Source organism: Harpia harpyja, chromosome 7 (genome assembly GCF_026419915.1).
Source record: "Harpia harpyja isolate bHarHar1 chromosome 7, bHarHar1 primary haplotype, whole genome shotgun sequence".
Taxonomy (NCBI): Eukaryota; Metazoa; Chordata; class Aves; order Accipitriformes; family Accipitridae; genus Harpia; species Harpia harpyja.
In genome coordinates, this window is record NC_068946.1 from 35,495,660 (window position 1) to 35,509,462 (window position 13,803).

At 40.6% G+C, this 13,803-nt stretch overlaps 1 protein-coding gene across 2 annotated transcripts in view; it reads right to left on the reverse strand.

Moving 5' to 3' along the window:
* Positions 1 to 13,803, reverse strand: part of CERS6 (ceramide synthase 6) — a 134,448-nt gene that overhangs the window by 25,314 nt on the left and 95,331 nt on the right. For both annotated transcript variants that reach the window (XM_052793134.1, XM_052793133.1), the window contains exons 6-8: positions 13,129 to 13,221; positions 6,166 to 6,294; positions 1,892 to 1,998 (exon numbers count right to left, since the gene is read on the reverse strand). In XM_052793134.1, the coding sequence (XP_052649094.1) occupies positions 1,892 to 1,998; positions 6,166 to 6,294; positions 13,129 to 13,221 (329 nt within the window). The remainder of the gene's footprint in view (positions 1 to 1,891; positions 1,999 to 6,165; positions 6,295 to 13,128; positions 13,222 to 13,803) is intronic.

Below are 13,803 nucleotides of genomic sequence, written 5' to 3' on the forward strand. Positions count from 1 at the left end.
GTACACTGCTATTTACTAGCCCCCAACTAGACTTCCTACTACTGATCACCACCCTCTGGGTCTGGCTGCTCAGCCAGTTTTCAATCCACCTCACTGTTTGCACATCTAGCCCATATGTTATCAGCTTCCCTCTCAGGATCTTCTGGGAGGCAGTGTCAAAAGCCTTACTGAAGTCAAGGTAGACTATAACCACTGCCCTCTCCTCATCTACCAAGCCAGTCATTTCATCATAGAAGGTTATCAGGTTGGTCAAGTATGAATTCCCCTTCGTTTTCCCCTTTGTGAACCCATCCAGCCATCATCTGACTGAGCCCTCCCTGAAGCAGAGTCATGTACTGCAGTCTCCAGTGGCAGAACTGCACTGGTAGAATTGGGTCCTCCCTCCATTTCTCAATATAAACCAGAATCCAACAGGCAGATGAAATCCTATGAGCCAGAGTGCCACCATTTTTCCTATCCGAGACCATTCTGAGACCATGCAAGTAGAAAAACTAGCTTCCTTCATTTACAGAAGTTCAGTGAATGGCCAAGTTAGCTTCAAGGAAGGACTGAGGAAAGGGAAGCAAAGCTGTTTAAGAAACAAATAATTCCTCCTTGGAAAAAATAACAAGCATTTTTAAACACACAGTTTGTGTGTCTATCCATTTTCTCCTTTTGTCATGGTCCGTCACCAACTCACAGTGCAGTAGGGACCACACGTTATCACATTATCTTTGGAGTCATTAAATGCTAAATGAGACTTCTACATCGCACTGTTAAGCAGAGCTGATGACAAAGCTCCCTAAGGGCACGTTGGTCTTATCCTGTTTGCATTAACAAAACCCCAAAGAGATATCATTATAGAGGATTTGAAAGGAAACTGTAGTGGAGATGTTGATATTGGCATCTGTAAATCCTTTGCTAAGGCGCTTGGTGGTAATCTCTCTAAATAAAACTCTAAAAAGGGTAATGTTTCTGGCATTCTTCATGCTTCCCAAAACCAAAACTGTCACTATTATCTTCTGATGCAATGACAGACCCCTCCTGCTCTCATAGGGATACAGAGATTTGGGTTATTTCTGCTCATATGAGAGAAAGGAAGGATCCAGAACACAAAAGAGTGAGGCCAACGCCTTCTCCCAGCCCTCCTCATATATAGGGCACAGGTTACAGAGAAACTTGAACGGGTTTCCACAGTGAAGTACATCAGTGTATTTCCTAACTAGCCAGCTGCCTTCTGGATGTTGAAGACCCTAGAAAAAGAATCGAACATCTATGTCCTGTCTGTGTGCATACCTAGAAGAAGAGTATGTGCACACGCAAGCAGCTGCCTTTGTCTGGGAAGAGGTGAGATTACTGTATAGCTACCTTACAGATGTATGTATTACACAGCTTCTCCAGGACCCTCAGTGCAAAGGAGGGGTGGGAAAAGAGTAGCCTGCAGTACTGGAACCTGCATGGTAATAACATCCTTATACCGATTTCAGCGGGCCAGACATTCCTTATCTCACTGTGTTTTTCTTTAAGATGAATACGTTCATAAAGTGTGCACTGAAAGCTGATGAGAAGATCCCAGCTTCAAGCTTAGCCTCTGGTCAGTGTCTTCGGTGACATTTTATTTCTCCTCTAACTTCTTGCCAACACAGGCAACCAACCGCTAACTTGAAGCTATGTGGTCTCCAACCTACTTCTACCTTAAAACCAGCAGATGCCCCATATGTTTCTTGTCTAGCACACAGTAAACACAATGGCATTCTAGCAAATAGGCTATTTCAGCACCTGGTATTGTCTGAAACTCTCCATGGTGCTTTGGGAAACAGAGTAATGTCAATGAATCATGTTCAATTACAACATAGTTATTTCCAAGCTTGTTTGATGCTTAGCATTTGAGGAAAATTATATGCTTACTCACCATAAGGGATATATGCCAAGCCTACTGACAATGAAGACAATGGCAAATGTAAGGAACAGAAGGTCACTCAGTTTTTGACACTTGCAATAGTTTGCCATTTTGGCAGCCTGTAAAAGAAAGAAATGTCTGTTTACTTCTGTGAGGACAACAGAGTTCTCTTGTATTGTGTATAAGCTGTAAGAAGAAGAAATCAAACTTTTATGAAATTGTTAACATTTTCATTGCGCCACCTTGCAGTGACCTTGTAACTCCTCTCCACCAAGCAGCTGGAAGATGTTGTCTCAGAAAAAACCCGACTGCATAAACCAGAGTACATCTCTCATTTTTTCCTTCCCCATTCAATTTCCTTTTTTAAATTCTACAATTTCAGATTCACAAAACTCTTCTAAACCTTTTATTGAACCCCACTATGTTTATGCTGTCCTTGTCCCCAACCTCTTTACCTACCTGTCTCTCACCTTTCTACTATGCTCCACTTGCATTTTCAGCATCCATCCATCTTCCACCTGTCCCATGCTCTCTGACCTTCTAGTGTCTTCTATATATAAACTTTGTCTCAAATCCTCTAGCATGCCCCATATCCTACATTCCCCTACAGCATCTCTTCTTCCTCTCTGGCCTATACAGAACAGTTTCCACCTCAAAGATTATACCCCTCTCCCTCAAATCTTTTTCCAAGGCTCTCCTCCTCTCTCTTTCCAACTTTTGCTTTTCAACTTGTTGCCCTATGCCTATTTTTACATGCTTCTCTCATTTGTCTTCATGCAGTCTTTCCACTCCTCCTCAATGAAGAAGTCACTAATTACTCTTCACTTAAACTGCTCATTAAAACACTGATCTTCCCTGAAGTTTCTTTGCTGCCTTCTCCCTGAAGAAAACAGCACATACAAGCAAGCTTGTTTTAAGACATCTATGCTGCTTCCACAGCGTTCATATGTATAAGCAGTTACTTATTTTCAAACATCTGCTTCAAGGCAGAGACAGTCTTTCTTCATGCTTTCTGTCAAATGTATCCAGAGTCACTGCACAATGAAGTGCATGATGAGCCTGATTTAGTGTCCACTTAAGCTACCGGGAACCCTTTCAAAGCCCCCTTCTGAGGGGACCTGTATCCAGCTCCCATATTGAGAAGATGCTTACTTGTGCAGACTTTCCAGAGGGCTAAGAGGGAGCAAAATTGCCACAACTATGCATACAGAATACTATTCTGAATGCAGAATTCAAACCAGGGAATTGCCTAAAATGGTGAAAGGGATTCTTGTATTCTGATTTTTTTGGTATGAATACACTGAACCTTAAAGTACTCAATGCTCATGTCAGACAATCTGGATGCCAAAACCAATCTGCACTTTTGGGTGTCACCTAACTTCCGCAATGTTTCCACTCAAAACCTGAATATAAAGGATATTCCTCACTAACAGAAAACAAGTTAGGAAGCTCACGAAACATGAGGAAAGCCACCAGTGCTGCAAAGAAAACATAACCCTTCCGAATCAGCCCTATATTCTAGTGGATGCAAATGAGTTTCCTGGCAGTTTGTACTCAAAGTCTGGTTTAAGGAAAAGAGAACAGTCTGGTGCCAACATGCAAAACAGAAGAGTTACTAGCACCTTGATTTTCAGATGACTGAAAGTTCAGATAGGAATTTTGGATGTATTTCCATGGCGGCAGTCTAAAAATGCTGGTTTCATAGTGTGTGGAGATGATATCGCTACAGCAACTTGTAGTAGTACCATGCCATTTCTCAAAAACAGTACAGCTGCTGGGTCATCAGTTCTCAAATAACAAATCTACAAATGATATCGATAAGGAAGGACTACAAAAAAAGCAAGAGAGTATGTTGTTGTTGGTTGGAATCTGGCCACCTAAGACAATACAACAGAATTTTCAAAGCTTAAAACTGTGACTACAGCTGAATTACACAACTCTTCCAGAGACTCTCGCTAGTCTATTTAAATCCATTTATTTTACAGCACAGCTATTTGCCTTGGTTTGAAATGTCCATTCCTTGCTTCTTTAGAGAAGTGTGTTAGGAGACAGCTGGAACCTGACAGAAAGGATTCAGGTTGAACTGTCAGCTATGTGAGGCTCATATACCAGAAGCATACCAAATTGGCAACTATTCACATCCATACACTGGCATCAAAACTGTCGCAGTGTTCATTAATTGAAGCTGAAAAGTCTCAAGGTCCCCATATAGGTGGGATTTTAAGTGCTTCAGCAGGTTAGGTCACAGCGTTTCCAACCCACAATCTGTAGTGCAGTACAAAGATACCCAAGATCCCATAAACAACTTAGCTGGGATTCTGAAAATTGCCTCTCGGTAGCCTAGTTTTCAGTTTAAGCTAATGTAATGGCTTCCTAGGCAAGCAAATTACATTTGGTCTGTCCTGCCATGGCTAGGCTGCTTTGAGTATCCAAGATAACTTTCCCTCAGATCTAAATGAGCAGCTATGTATTCCTGAAAATCCTACTATGACTCTCTTGTATCTGCAGATGCCTTAAGACCTATGGAAAAAACCTCATCTCCAGTATTCCTACCAATATATACTACTTTCTGCAATGTGAATAGCAAAAACGTTTCATTCCAGTTTTCCACTGGACATGTTTCATTATTGTAGGTGGAAAGAGCCTAGTGGCCTCTGGAAATAGCTTTTCATTTTTACAAATACAAAATACATAAAACAGGTCAGGTGCACAATTGACCTACCATGGTAAGATATTTTACCAGCTTCTTTTGCAGTTTGCTAATTTTCTTCCTCTGCACTGACTTTCCCCTCAGTAATGTCAACAGTGTGTAAGAGTCCATCTTCTCTCATATGGCACCGGGGCTGTGACCCACTGGCTTAGCAGGAGAAAGCCTGTTGACTGAGGACCTCCTAGTAAATGCTGCTCGTGGCTTGTGATTCTCTTACACTTCAGAGTAGCTTTAGTATTTCCAGCCAGAACAGACTGAACTAATTGACTAGAAAGACCACTAAAGTATATGCCTCATGGGGAAGTGTATTTGCTGAATGTTTGCAAATCATGTGGTAATACCAGCAATTTCTCTTTGTCTTAGCCAGTGAATGAACAGAGGAATTGAGCAAAAATACGCATCTCACTGTGTTCAAGCTAAGGTTTTAGCTAGCCTATTACAGCTGCTCTCCAGTGGTTTGAGTGTCCCACAGACACTGATCTGGAATGAACACCTTCAAGTACGTCCTTCTGGTGGTGAGAAGAGATGAATGAAGAAAGTTTGGGTGAACCCACAGCTAGTAGAATAGATCTACACATTGCTAAAACAGAAAAATAAACTTGTAAAGATGTAATTATTTCTAACAGGATAAATCCAGATTCTCTGTTGCTTTCTATCTCAGGCAGTCATGTGCATTCTAGATTAAAAAATAAACCCAGGTTTACAGCACTATCGAATCTGAATGGCAGGATTTTGATTCTGCAGTAGATGACTCACACAGTGAGATTATATTCTTGCATAACAGGATCCTTGCAACTGCCTTAATAAAAAATAATTTCAGACAACATAGTTATTAACTTTAGTTTGATCCTGATGGGGTGTTCACAGACAGCCCAATCCCAGCATCACCCAGAGCTGTCTAAAAACTGATGCAGATACAGGATAACAATATCTCTAAATTGCCGCTACGGAAGTTACAGACCATCTTGACTTAAAAGAATTTTAATCACCCCTTCTTCTCCAAAGCCAACTCCTTAATACTGGCATCTGGATGCAGAGGCACGGGAACCTGGAAAATCCTGGGGACCAGAGGCCAGCTCACTGCCCACGCACAAACAGCCACTGAATTGTCCAGCACCCTCTGCCCAGCAAAGCGCAGCAGAAACAAACCGTGACATCTTGATTCTTTCGGAAACAGGGTTTTTGCTCCACACACCACGTCCAAGGGGTCAAGAACGAGGAGCTTCTATCCCACAGTCACCACTTTCCAGATTTTGCAACTTCGAGCTTTTGACTTTACCATGTTATATTTAAAACCAGTGTGTAACCCTCCCTGGCATGCAATGCATTACCAGTGCTCTGTACAAGCAACTTATCAATGGATAAACCAGCCTGAAGTCACAAACATGCACTGCTACAAGTGTAATATATTTCAGCAAGGAAATACACTATATTAATCACCATTACCATCTTGAACTGGACTCTTTGCTTAGGAAATCCTTGTTCTGTGTAGCAAATAGATTCTACCTACTGACATGCTAGCTCTCTGAATAGTGAATACCATGTACAGACACTAATGACATATGTATTATCTCACCTCTAGGACAACATCAGCCGCATCATGGAGACACAAGGTCAGGGTTCCCACTCTTGTCAAATTGGTTACATATGAGAAGGTTATCAGGGTGACTGTTACAATGTGATGTGTAAACATGATGCCAAAATCCTAGAGCAGCAAGAAGCAAGGAAAAAAAACAAAAAACAATGAAGCAAACAGTGATACTCAGTACTCTTATACAAAAATGGATGGATGTTTTTTAAACCCAGAATTATGGTTATGTTATATAAAGATCCTGCTACATAAATGCATTAAATACTCTGCTATATATTTCACTTAGACTGAATAAAATAATCATCATATGTTAACAAAATGCAAAAATATTACTGAAAGCTAGGCAATATCTACACTTCTCAATTCATAGTAATTTAACCTAATGAAGTAAACATTGGTGGCTGAAGTTACTTTGAAAAGGCATATGTACATACAAATCAAATTACATCTTATTTTTTATACACCAAGCAACATACAATACGCAAAATAACGCATCATTCACAAGAGTTCAAATAGCTACAAAGGAACGGGAAACACACTTCCACTGCACTTGGAGTTATCAACAGTCACCTGCCAAGCAAAACTGAGAGCTTTCACAGAGCTGAGAATCCCAGTTCCAGTTCTTTATTTGTTTGTTTTTAATGAAGCTGCTTTGCCTTCTCACTGTAACAGGGTCAGAAAAGTCTTCAAATGAGCTGGTGCAGCTCCTCCTACTCAGATCTAATCTGCTGCCTCCCATATGATGCAGGTTAGCTGGTCTCCAGATCAGTAACTCTGAGTTATTCGGCCAGCAAGTAACTGTTACTACTCAAAAATACTGGGAGCCGTGAAGCTCCTGTAACATCACATTCCCAGATACATGCCAAGGGGCAGGCAAAGCAGAGGGAATGACCTGTCTGCCTGGCCTAGACTCCCAGATTGATTACTGAGAGAAGAGGACCCACAGAGATGAGGCTCTTGTCTGCAAGGCACCAGGTCAGTCAAAAAGAAGTCTTGCTGGAGTTTGCTGAACTACCCGCACAGCTTTGAGAAAGTGGTATCAAAACCCTGAAGAAAAGATCACAGGCATCATTTGCCTGGGGAGTTTCTCCATGCACCGGGTGCAAAGTTAGTACCACAGCTCTCAGCAGATTTAGCAGCTCTCATGCAGGGCTGTCTGAAGGGAGAGAGATCCAGGCAGTCAGAAGCAGCAGTTCTTCCAGGCAGCCTGCTCGCCAAGCATCTTGGAAGGTGGAATTTGGCTTTCTGGCAGCTTTCGTGGGTCAGTCCTGCTGAGCTGTGGTAGTCTTCAGCTAAGTGGCCCACAGCAGAGAAACCAAAACTGAGACCTGCAGTCTTTAGAGAGGCAGCACCTGGTGTGCAAAGGGACTGAAGGTACACATGTCAGGCAGGAGGGCCCTACGGAAAGTGCTGGTGAGTTCCCACTAACACAGGGTCAACTCCAGAAAAGGAGAAGCTACGGCTGCTGACTGCTCTGTCTCTCCAATACTGGGAAGAGTAACTGCCTGGTGTCACTCTACCTGTCTTTGGGAATGCAGTAGACACATAGCAGGCACCACTGTTTTCAAGGACATGCAGTGCCACTGCCTCTCAGTACCAGCGCTTGCCTTCACTGCAATGTACACCTGGAGTCCGTGGAAAAACCTGCAGCTTGAGCAGTCTCATTAACTGAATAGGGACAGGACCAGCTCCCTGCCTATCACTTTATGTTTAATGCTATCAGGTGCTATAACGACCTATTTCCTACCCATCAATGGGCATTGCCAGTATATCGCCACAAAGCTGAGGGGGATGGGGGAAGGGAGAAAAGAAAGAAAAAGACTAAAAGCAGAGAACCGTACCCTAGTCTGGTATACACCCAACATTTCTCAGCCAGGTTATGTGGTCCCCAGCAGTGTGGAGCACAATCAAATACATTCAGCAGTCATACCAAGCCATTGCTTTAAGTTCATTTTCTTAAAGCAGACTGAACAAAAAGAGAATTAAAGGCTGTTTCCCTTTCTAAGGGTCTTAAGGGAAAGCAGGGGTACAGCATCTTAGTCACTTCAGTAACTACAAACCCCTACATGGGGACCATTTCACCTTGCCATAATCAAAACAGCAAAGCACCTACCTTGGTCCCTGGGATTAGAAGTAAGCTACTAGCATTGCCATATGGCCATACTGCAGCCTAACTCTTTACCTGCTTCAGCTACAAATGCTATGGCACTGTTCTTCATTTTCCTTCTAACAGCAATTATGTTAGCATGTAGGCAGTCCAAACAGGGGAAGAAGCCAAGCAGAAAATCTCCTCTGTTTTTATAGCTGACACATTCATGTTCTACAAATATGAGATTTCTAGTCCCTCTTGGGAATTCTTCAAGGCATTCCTGACAATATGGATTATTCCTAAGCAGCCCTAATGCTCTTGGGCAGCAGTCTTCTGCACTTCTGCATGAGTCTACTTACGGAAATGCTGTCCAGGGAACTCCTTCTCTAATAATGTTTCTTAAAAGAGACAGTTATCTGACTCTGCCAGCTCTGAAACAGAGATGCTGGACTGACCTACTGAAAATTGTTAGGAAAAAGTAGCAGTGATATAAATAAGACTACTTATTCTGGTTCTTTCTTTCCTTTTGTGACATTTCTTTACATCAGTAATTAATACTATACTTTAAAGATGCTACCTGTTAGATTTTAATTATACATAAGGGTAATGAATACATAGAAACTAATGGTACAAGTCCCCATAATGTCAAGTGGTACTTGCAGAAAAGCAGCTGTACAGGAATGGGCTGCTTCTTTTTTTAAATGTATTTCAAACTGCATATATGTTTGTGCAAGATGCATTTATTTACAGCAGATATGTAGCCTCCAGTTGTAACTGCTGAAAGATGTAATGTGCCTGTGTCATGAAAATATGTGGCTAAGAACAGGAGAAAGAACCTACTCCTGACACCATCAGTGGGAAGAACATATGGCAGACAACAGAGAGACCCCATGGGTCTCAACTTGTAGACAAGCCCTCTGGAATCAAGGCTTCTGCTACCCATGTTTGTTTAACATGTCACACTCATTGACTAAACTGCCAAGTGGCTATGGAGCATTAGTGCCACTAAAGGGCAAAACATCATCTTCATTAGTCACCCCAGCTTCTGGAAATGGGCTATGTTATAGATCATTAAGGAAAGGGAATATCACCAGCTAAAGGTTTCAACCATTACAATTCTAGTAAAGGTCTGCAAAATGTACACAATCTACATTCCTTTCCTCTGAAACAAAATAAATCAGCTCTATGACTTTTTTCACTGAGTTTGAAGAAAGAGATGTAGGATCCAGATTTAGTGAAATATAGCATAAATTTTCTAGAATAAAAATGGAATATTCAGGAAAATTAGCAGCTACAGACTATTTTATTTTGGGAATGAGTGAACTGTCATTTTTTTAAAAAAGTGAAACACAGAAGCTCTAGGAATTGCCAACTGCTTGGAACTAAAAGGTGTGAATACACAGAAAGGTCTCCTCGATCTTCTATAAACCTGTTAAAATACTGAGTAGAAATTTTGTACATTCCCTTAAATACACCTGTCAAATATTTTTCTATTAAACAATACTTCAGGTATCCAGAAGGCATGTAAATAAGCCTCACTGCTATTAAAACTCATCAGGGGCTTGAGAGAGTAACAAAGTTCCCTGATCTAGTTTTTTTTCTCTGTGTTTTACAAAAGAGGAGTATTGGAAGCTGGAGAGAGATGATAAAAAACCAGATCATACTAGGTTGCAGTCTTTGCAAATGAAAACCCTTAAGGGTAGAACATCATTACAGCAACATAGTAGATACTTACGAAGCAAACAACATGCCATTATAAAACGGTAAAAGTTAATCTACTCGGTTTGCTGCCTTAATGCCAATAGTAGGTAGGTGCAACAGCCTAAATAGTTTGCTCACACCTCTTCAGCCAGGCAAAGATAATCTGGTGGAATTTATAACACCTAAATAAAGCTAAAAAGGTATTTGAAAGTCAGCAAACCAATTGGAAGTCACTTTAGAGTCAGGAATTTGCTATTAGAGAAGAATAAAATGGAGATGGAAAGCAGCAAGTACATTTCTCTTGAGCCACAGTGAGTAAAAGACCAGTGCTGGAGTTAGGCCAGTGCTGAGTGCTGGTGCTTTCAGAGAAGACCTACTGCACCTCACCTTGAGAGAAACCTGGCTACATAAAAGCAGTTGGCTGAACCGCTGCAGTGCAGGAGGCTGCCAGGGCACTTTTGATCATCCCAGACTACAACACAGCCACTGCTGAATTTAAAGTAACTAAAATGATAATGAAGACTTGGATAAAAGTATTCCTCTCACTGTAACATAAAAACATCAACAGGTGTCTTAGGCTGAGAACTGTTAATCTGCTCTGTATAAGCTGTCATGAAATATTACAATAGCGTCTGGCATTAGCTGGCAAATTTCCTGCTGCTTCTAGTTAAACAGAGCCTTATTTCACATGGGCACTGTTTCACACATTGCATGTTGGGTACATTAAGAGGTTTCCTTATTTTTTAAACTAAACCTGCTCTTTAAAAGAGAACTATTATGGTACTGCAAGAGCTGGGGTCTCTGTCAAGCTTGTACTACTTTTTGTCAAACACTGTACACTCCCAGTGCTAACATTTTTCAACTCACAGGTTTTCTTGACAGCTTGCACTCACCCCTGGCCACAGAACAGTTTTACTGTGTGACACCAGCGCATGGCCACATTTCTCCAGTCTGACCTTCTTAGTTATCAATTTCGCTTACACTACAAGGCGAACTGTCTCTACAGTCCAAACTGGTCAGCGATCTAATAAGTTATTTATAAATACGGCATCTTCACTGCCTCCTGCAGGGTTCTTATAATGAAAGGCTTTTGACTTGCTATCATTGCATTGCAGATATTGTGCTCCTGCTCTCTGCTGGACACAGGACATTCTCAGACGCAGAAGATGCATGGGACACTGCTTTGATCTCGTGCTCTGGGTTCAAGCACTGCAAATCTGCCGCAGGGGTGTTACTTAGCTGTTAGTGATCCACTTCCCCACCTCCATCTCCCATTCTATTTCCACAGTAGGCTGCTGCAAAGTCTTCCTGATAACAAGTACAAGTCATTTATATATAACTGAGAAACAGACTTGCAAAAGATTGGTTACTTGCACCTGTACTATGGACAGGATCAGGCTTTAGCTCTGTGCCCAGCTCACCAATGGGAACAAACTGTCCAAGTCATGAGGGAAAAAGCTATAGCATTTGCTCATGAGATATTTAAATGAGAAAGGTATTACTGACCCTCCCAATGGCCCTTTTCAGAAGTGTACATCAGTGCTGAACCTAGATGCTGTTCAGGTAGCCTCCAATTACTTTTCACATGAGCAAAGCAACTAGTCAGGAATCAATTAAATATTCTTTAAAGATGTATTGTACGGCAAAATTGCAGTACTGTTGCAATTGCAGTGCTGTTACATTTTCCTCTCCCTCAAGAGGTACCCAAAGAAAATAAAATATAACCAACAGCACAGTGCAGAGGGCTGAATATGAATGTAGGGGGACTGATTAGACACACTACATTTCTGCAGCAATAACCTGAACAATTCTGTAACATTGCTGCAGAGATTTGGTTTTGGTTGATATATTGACAAATGGCTATTCAGCATTGCTGGCACCTGCAGCTTACATATATTAGTCAATCTTACTCATGATTTAAATTCATCTCCACTATCACACAGCTCCATTGAGCACTGTTTTTCTACATCTCTGTTTTTTGAAACAGTAAAGTTGTACTCATTTCAAGCTCATGATTAACAGAATGTTTAGCATCTACAGACAATGCAAGCAAGGGATTTACATGTATTCATCCTAAATTGGTTGTTTTGCTTACAATTTACCTTCAAATATGGATTTAAAACTTGTGGATGTTTTCTTCGGATTTCTACTTCTGGAAAAATTTGGAAATTCAAATAGAGGGGTGTTCTTCTACATACGTAACTCTGACACAAGACTCCCAGTAGCATATTGTGGTTCCAAATAGCAGATAAATTTATTCAGGACATACTGGATCCTTCACTTACTCTTTTCAGAATTATGCTCCTGCTAAAATTCTAGTAAACAGGGATTTTTCCATTAACATAGCCTACAATGATTTAATTAAATGACAGCAGGAGGCGGCACATAAAAATATTATAAAATCCTTCCAAATGTTTTAAACAAGTAGTTTTGCAATATTAAAAAACCCTGCAAGAATAGCTCAATGGACTGTTATTATAGAATGACTGTTGTGCTGCCTGTTCTGCTATGGACTAGCACGCTCCTTGGAGGACAGAATTTGAATGAAGGAATATGCAACAGGTTGCTACTGATACTGGAAAAATGTTTTTATCTGTCCAGAGTTTTATTTTCTTGATTAATAGCTCCTTAATAGCAATGCTCAGCTACTTGAAATTTCATAACCGTAAAGGTAAGATTAAATGTAACATTGTTTTTTAATATTAAATGTATCCCTGTTTTTACCATCCTTTTGTAGAATTAATTGAAAGCCCTCACAGAACTTACCAAAGTAATACTGTGAATTTGTTTGCTCTGTCATTGATATTTCATCATTTAACTCTTAGAAGAAACAGTACGTCTACTAGCTACTATGTGTTCAATTCCATTCAAATCACTGTATGAGAGCAGAAGGTTTTTCTGGCTGATGCTATTTCCCCTTGAATATTTGATTACTCCAGGTTCTTCTTCCCACGTGCAGAAAAAAGTCACATCATAGTAACAAGGAACAGAGTAAGACAAGCACTTCAATACCAGTTTCTCAGTGACGAATATCTGCAAGAGGTGGTGACTAGAAAGAACTGTATTTCCAGTTCACTGCACAGGTAATACAGGTATTCCTCAAGTCAAGAACGATATGTGCTTAAAGCTTTCAGTGTTTTTAGTCTCATTGTTCTTACCTTTCTTTTGATGTCAATGAATTGAGAAAACATTAAGGACCAGTAGAATGACAATTCAACTATGTAGTAATAATGAAGGTCAGGCAGCAGTGGCTGAAAGATGGAGATGAGAAAAGGTTAATAGAGTCTAACTGACATTATATGCAGCTGAGGTCTATAGGAGACATATTTAATCACGGGGGGATTACTGAATTATACATAAGCATCCCATGTAAGAAAAATGATGACGGTTGCCTCTTTCAAACTTTGATGGCTCTGGAAAAAAAAAGCTCCCCAACCTACCCTCCTCTTATGTTTTAAACTTGACAGTATTGTAATATTGTAATACCCCAGAACTATGATGTTGTCTGTTTGGAACCTAGAACAAACTGAAGTCTGAGTAGTCCTAAGTCTATTTTGAAAGATACTTGAAACATCTTGCTGTACATCAGTAATGTGGGTTTCAAGCACAGCAAAAGAAACAATGCTAGAGCAGATTAGAGAAAAGTAATGCTAGTATATAATCTCATCTGCTCATGATGAAAATGTTGTGAGCTTTAAACAGGGCTCTTTCTAATATAAAAGCCTACCTTTAAAGAATTTAACCATTTTCTGGGAACTTGTTAACATTTGGAAAGAAGAAAATAAATTTATTGAGGCGTCTTGTTTGATACATAACATGGTTACACAGATGTT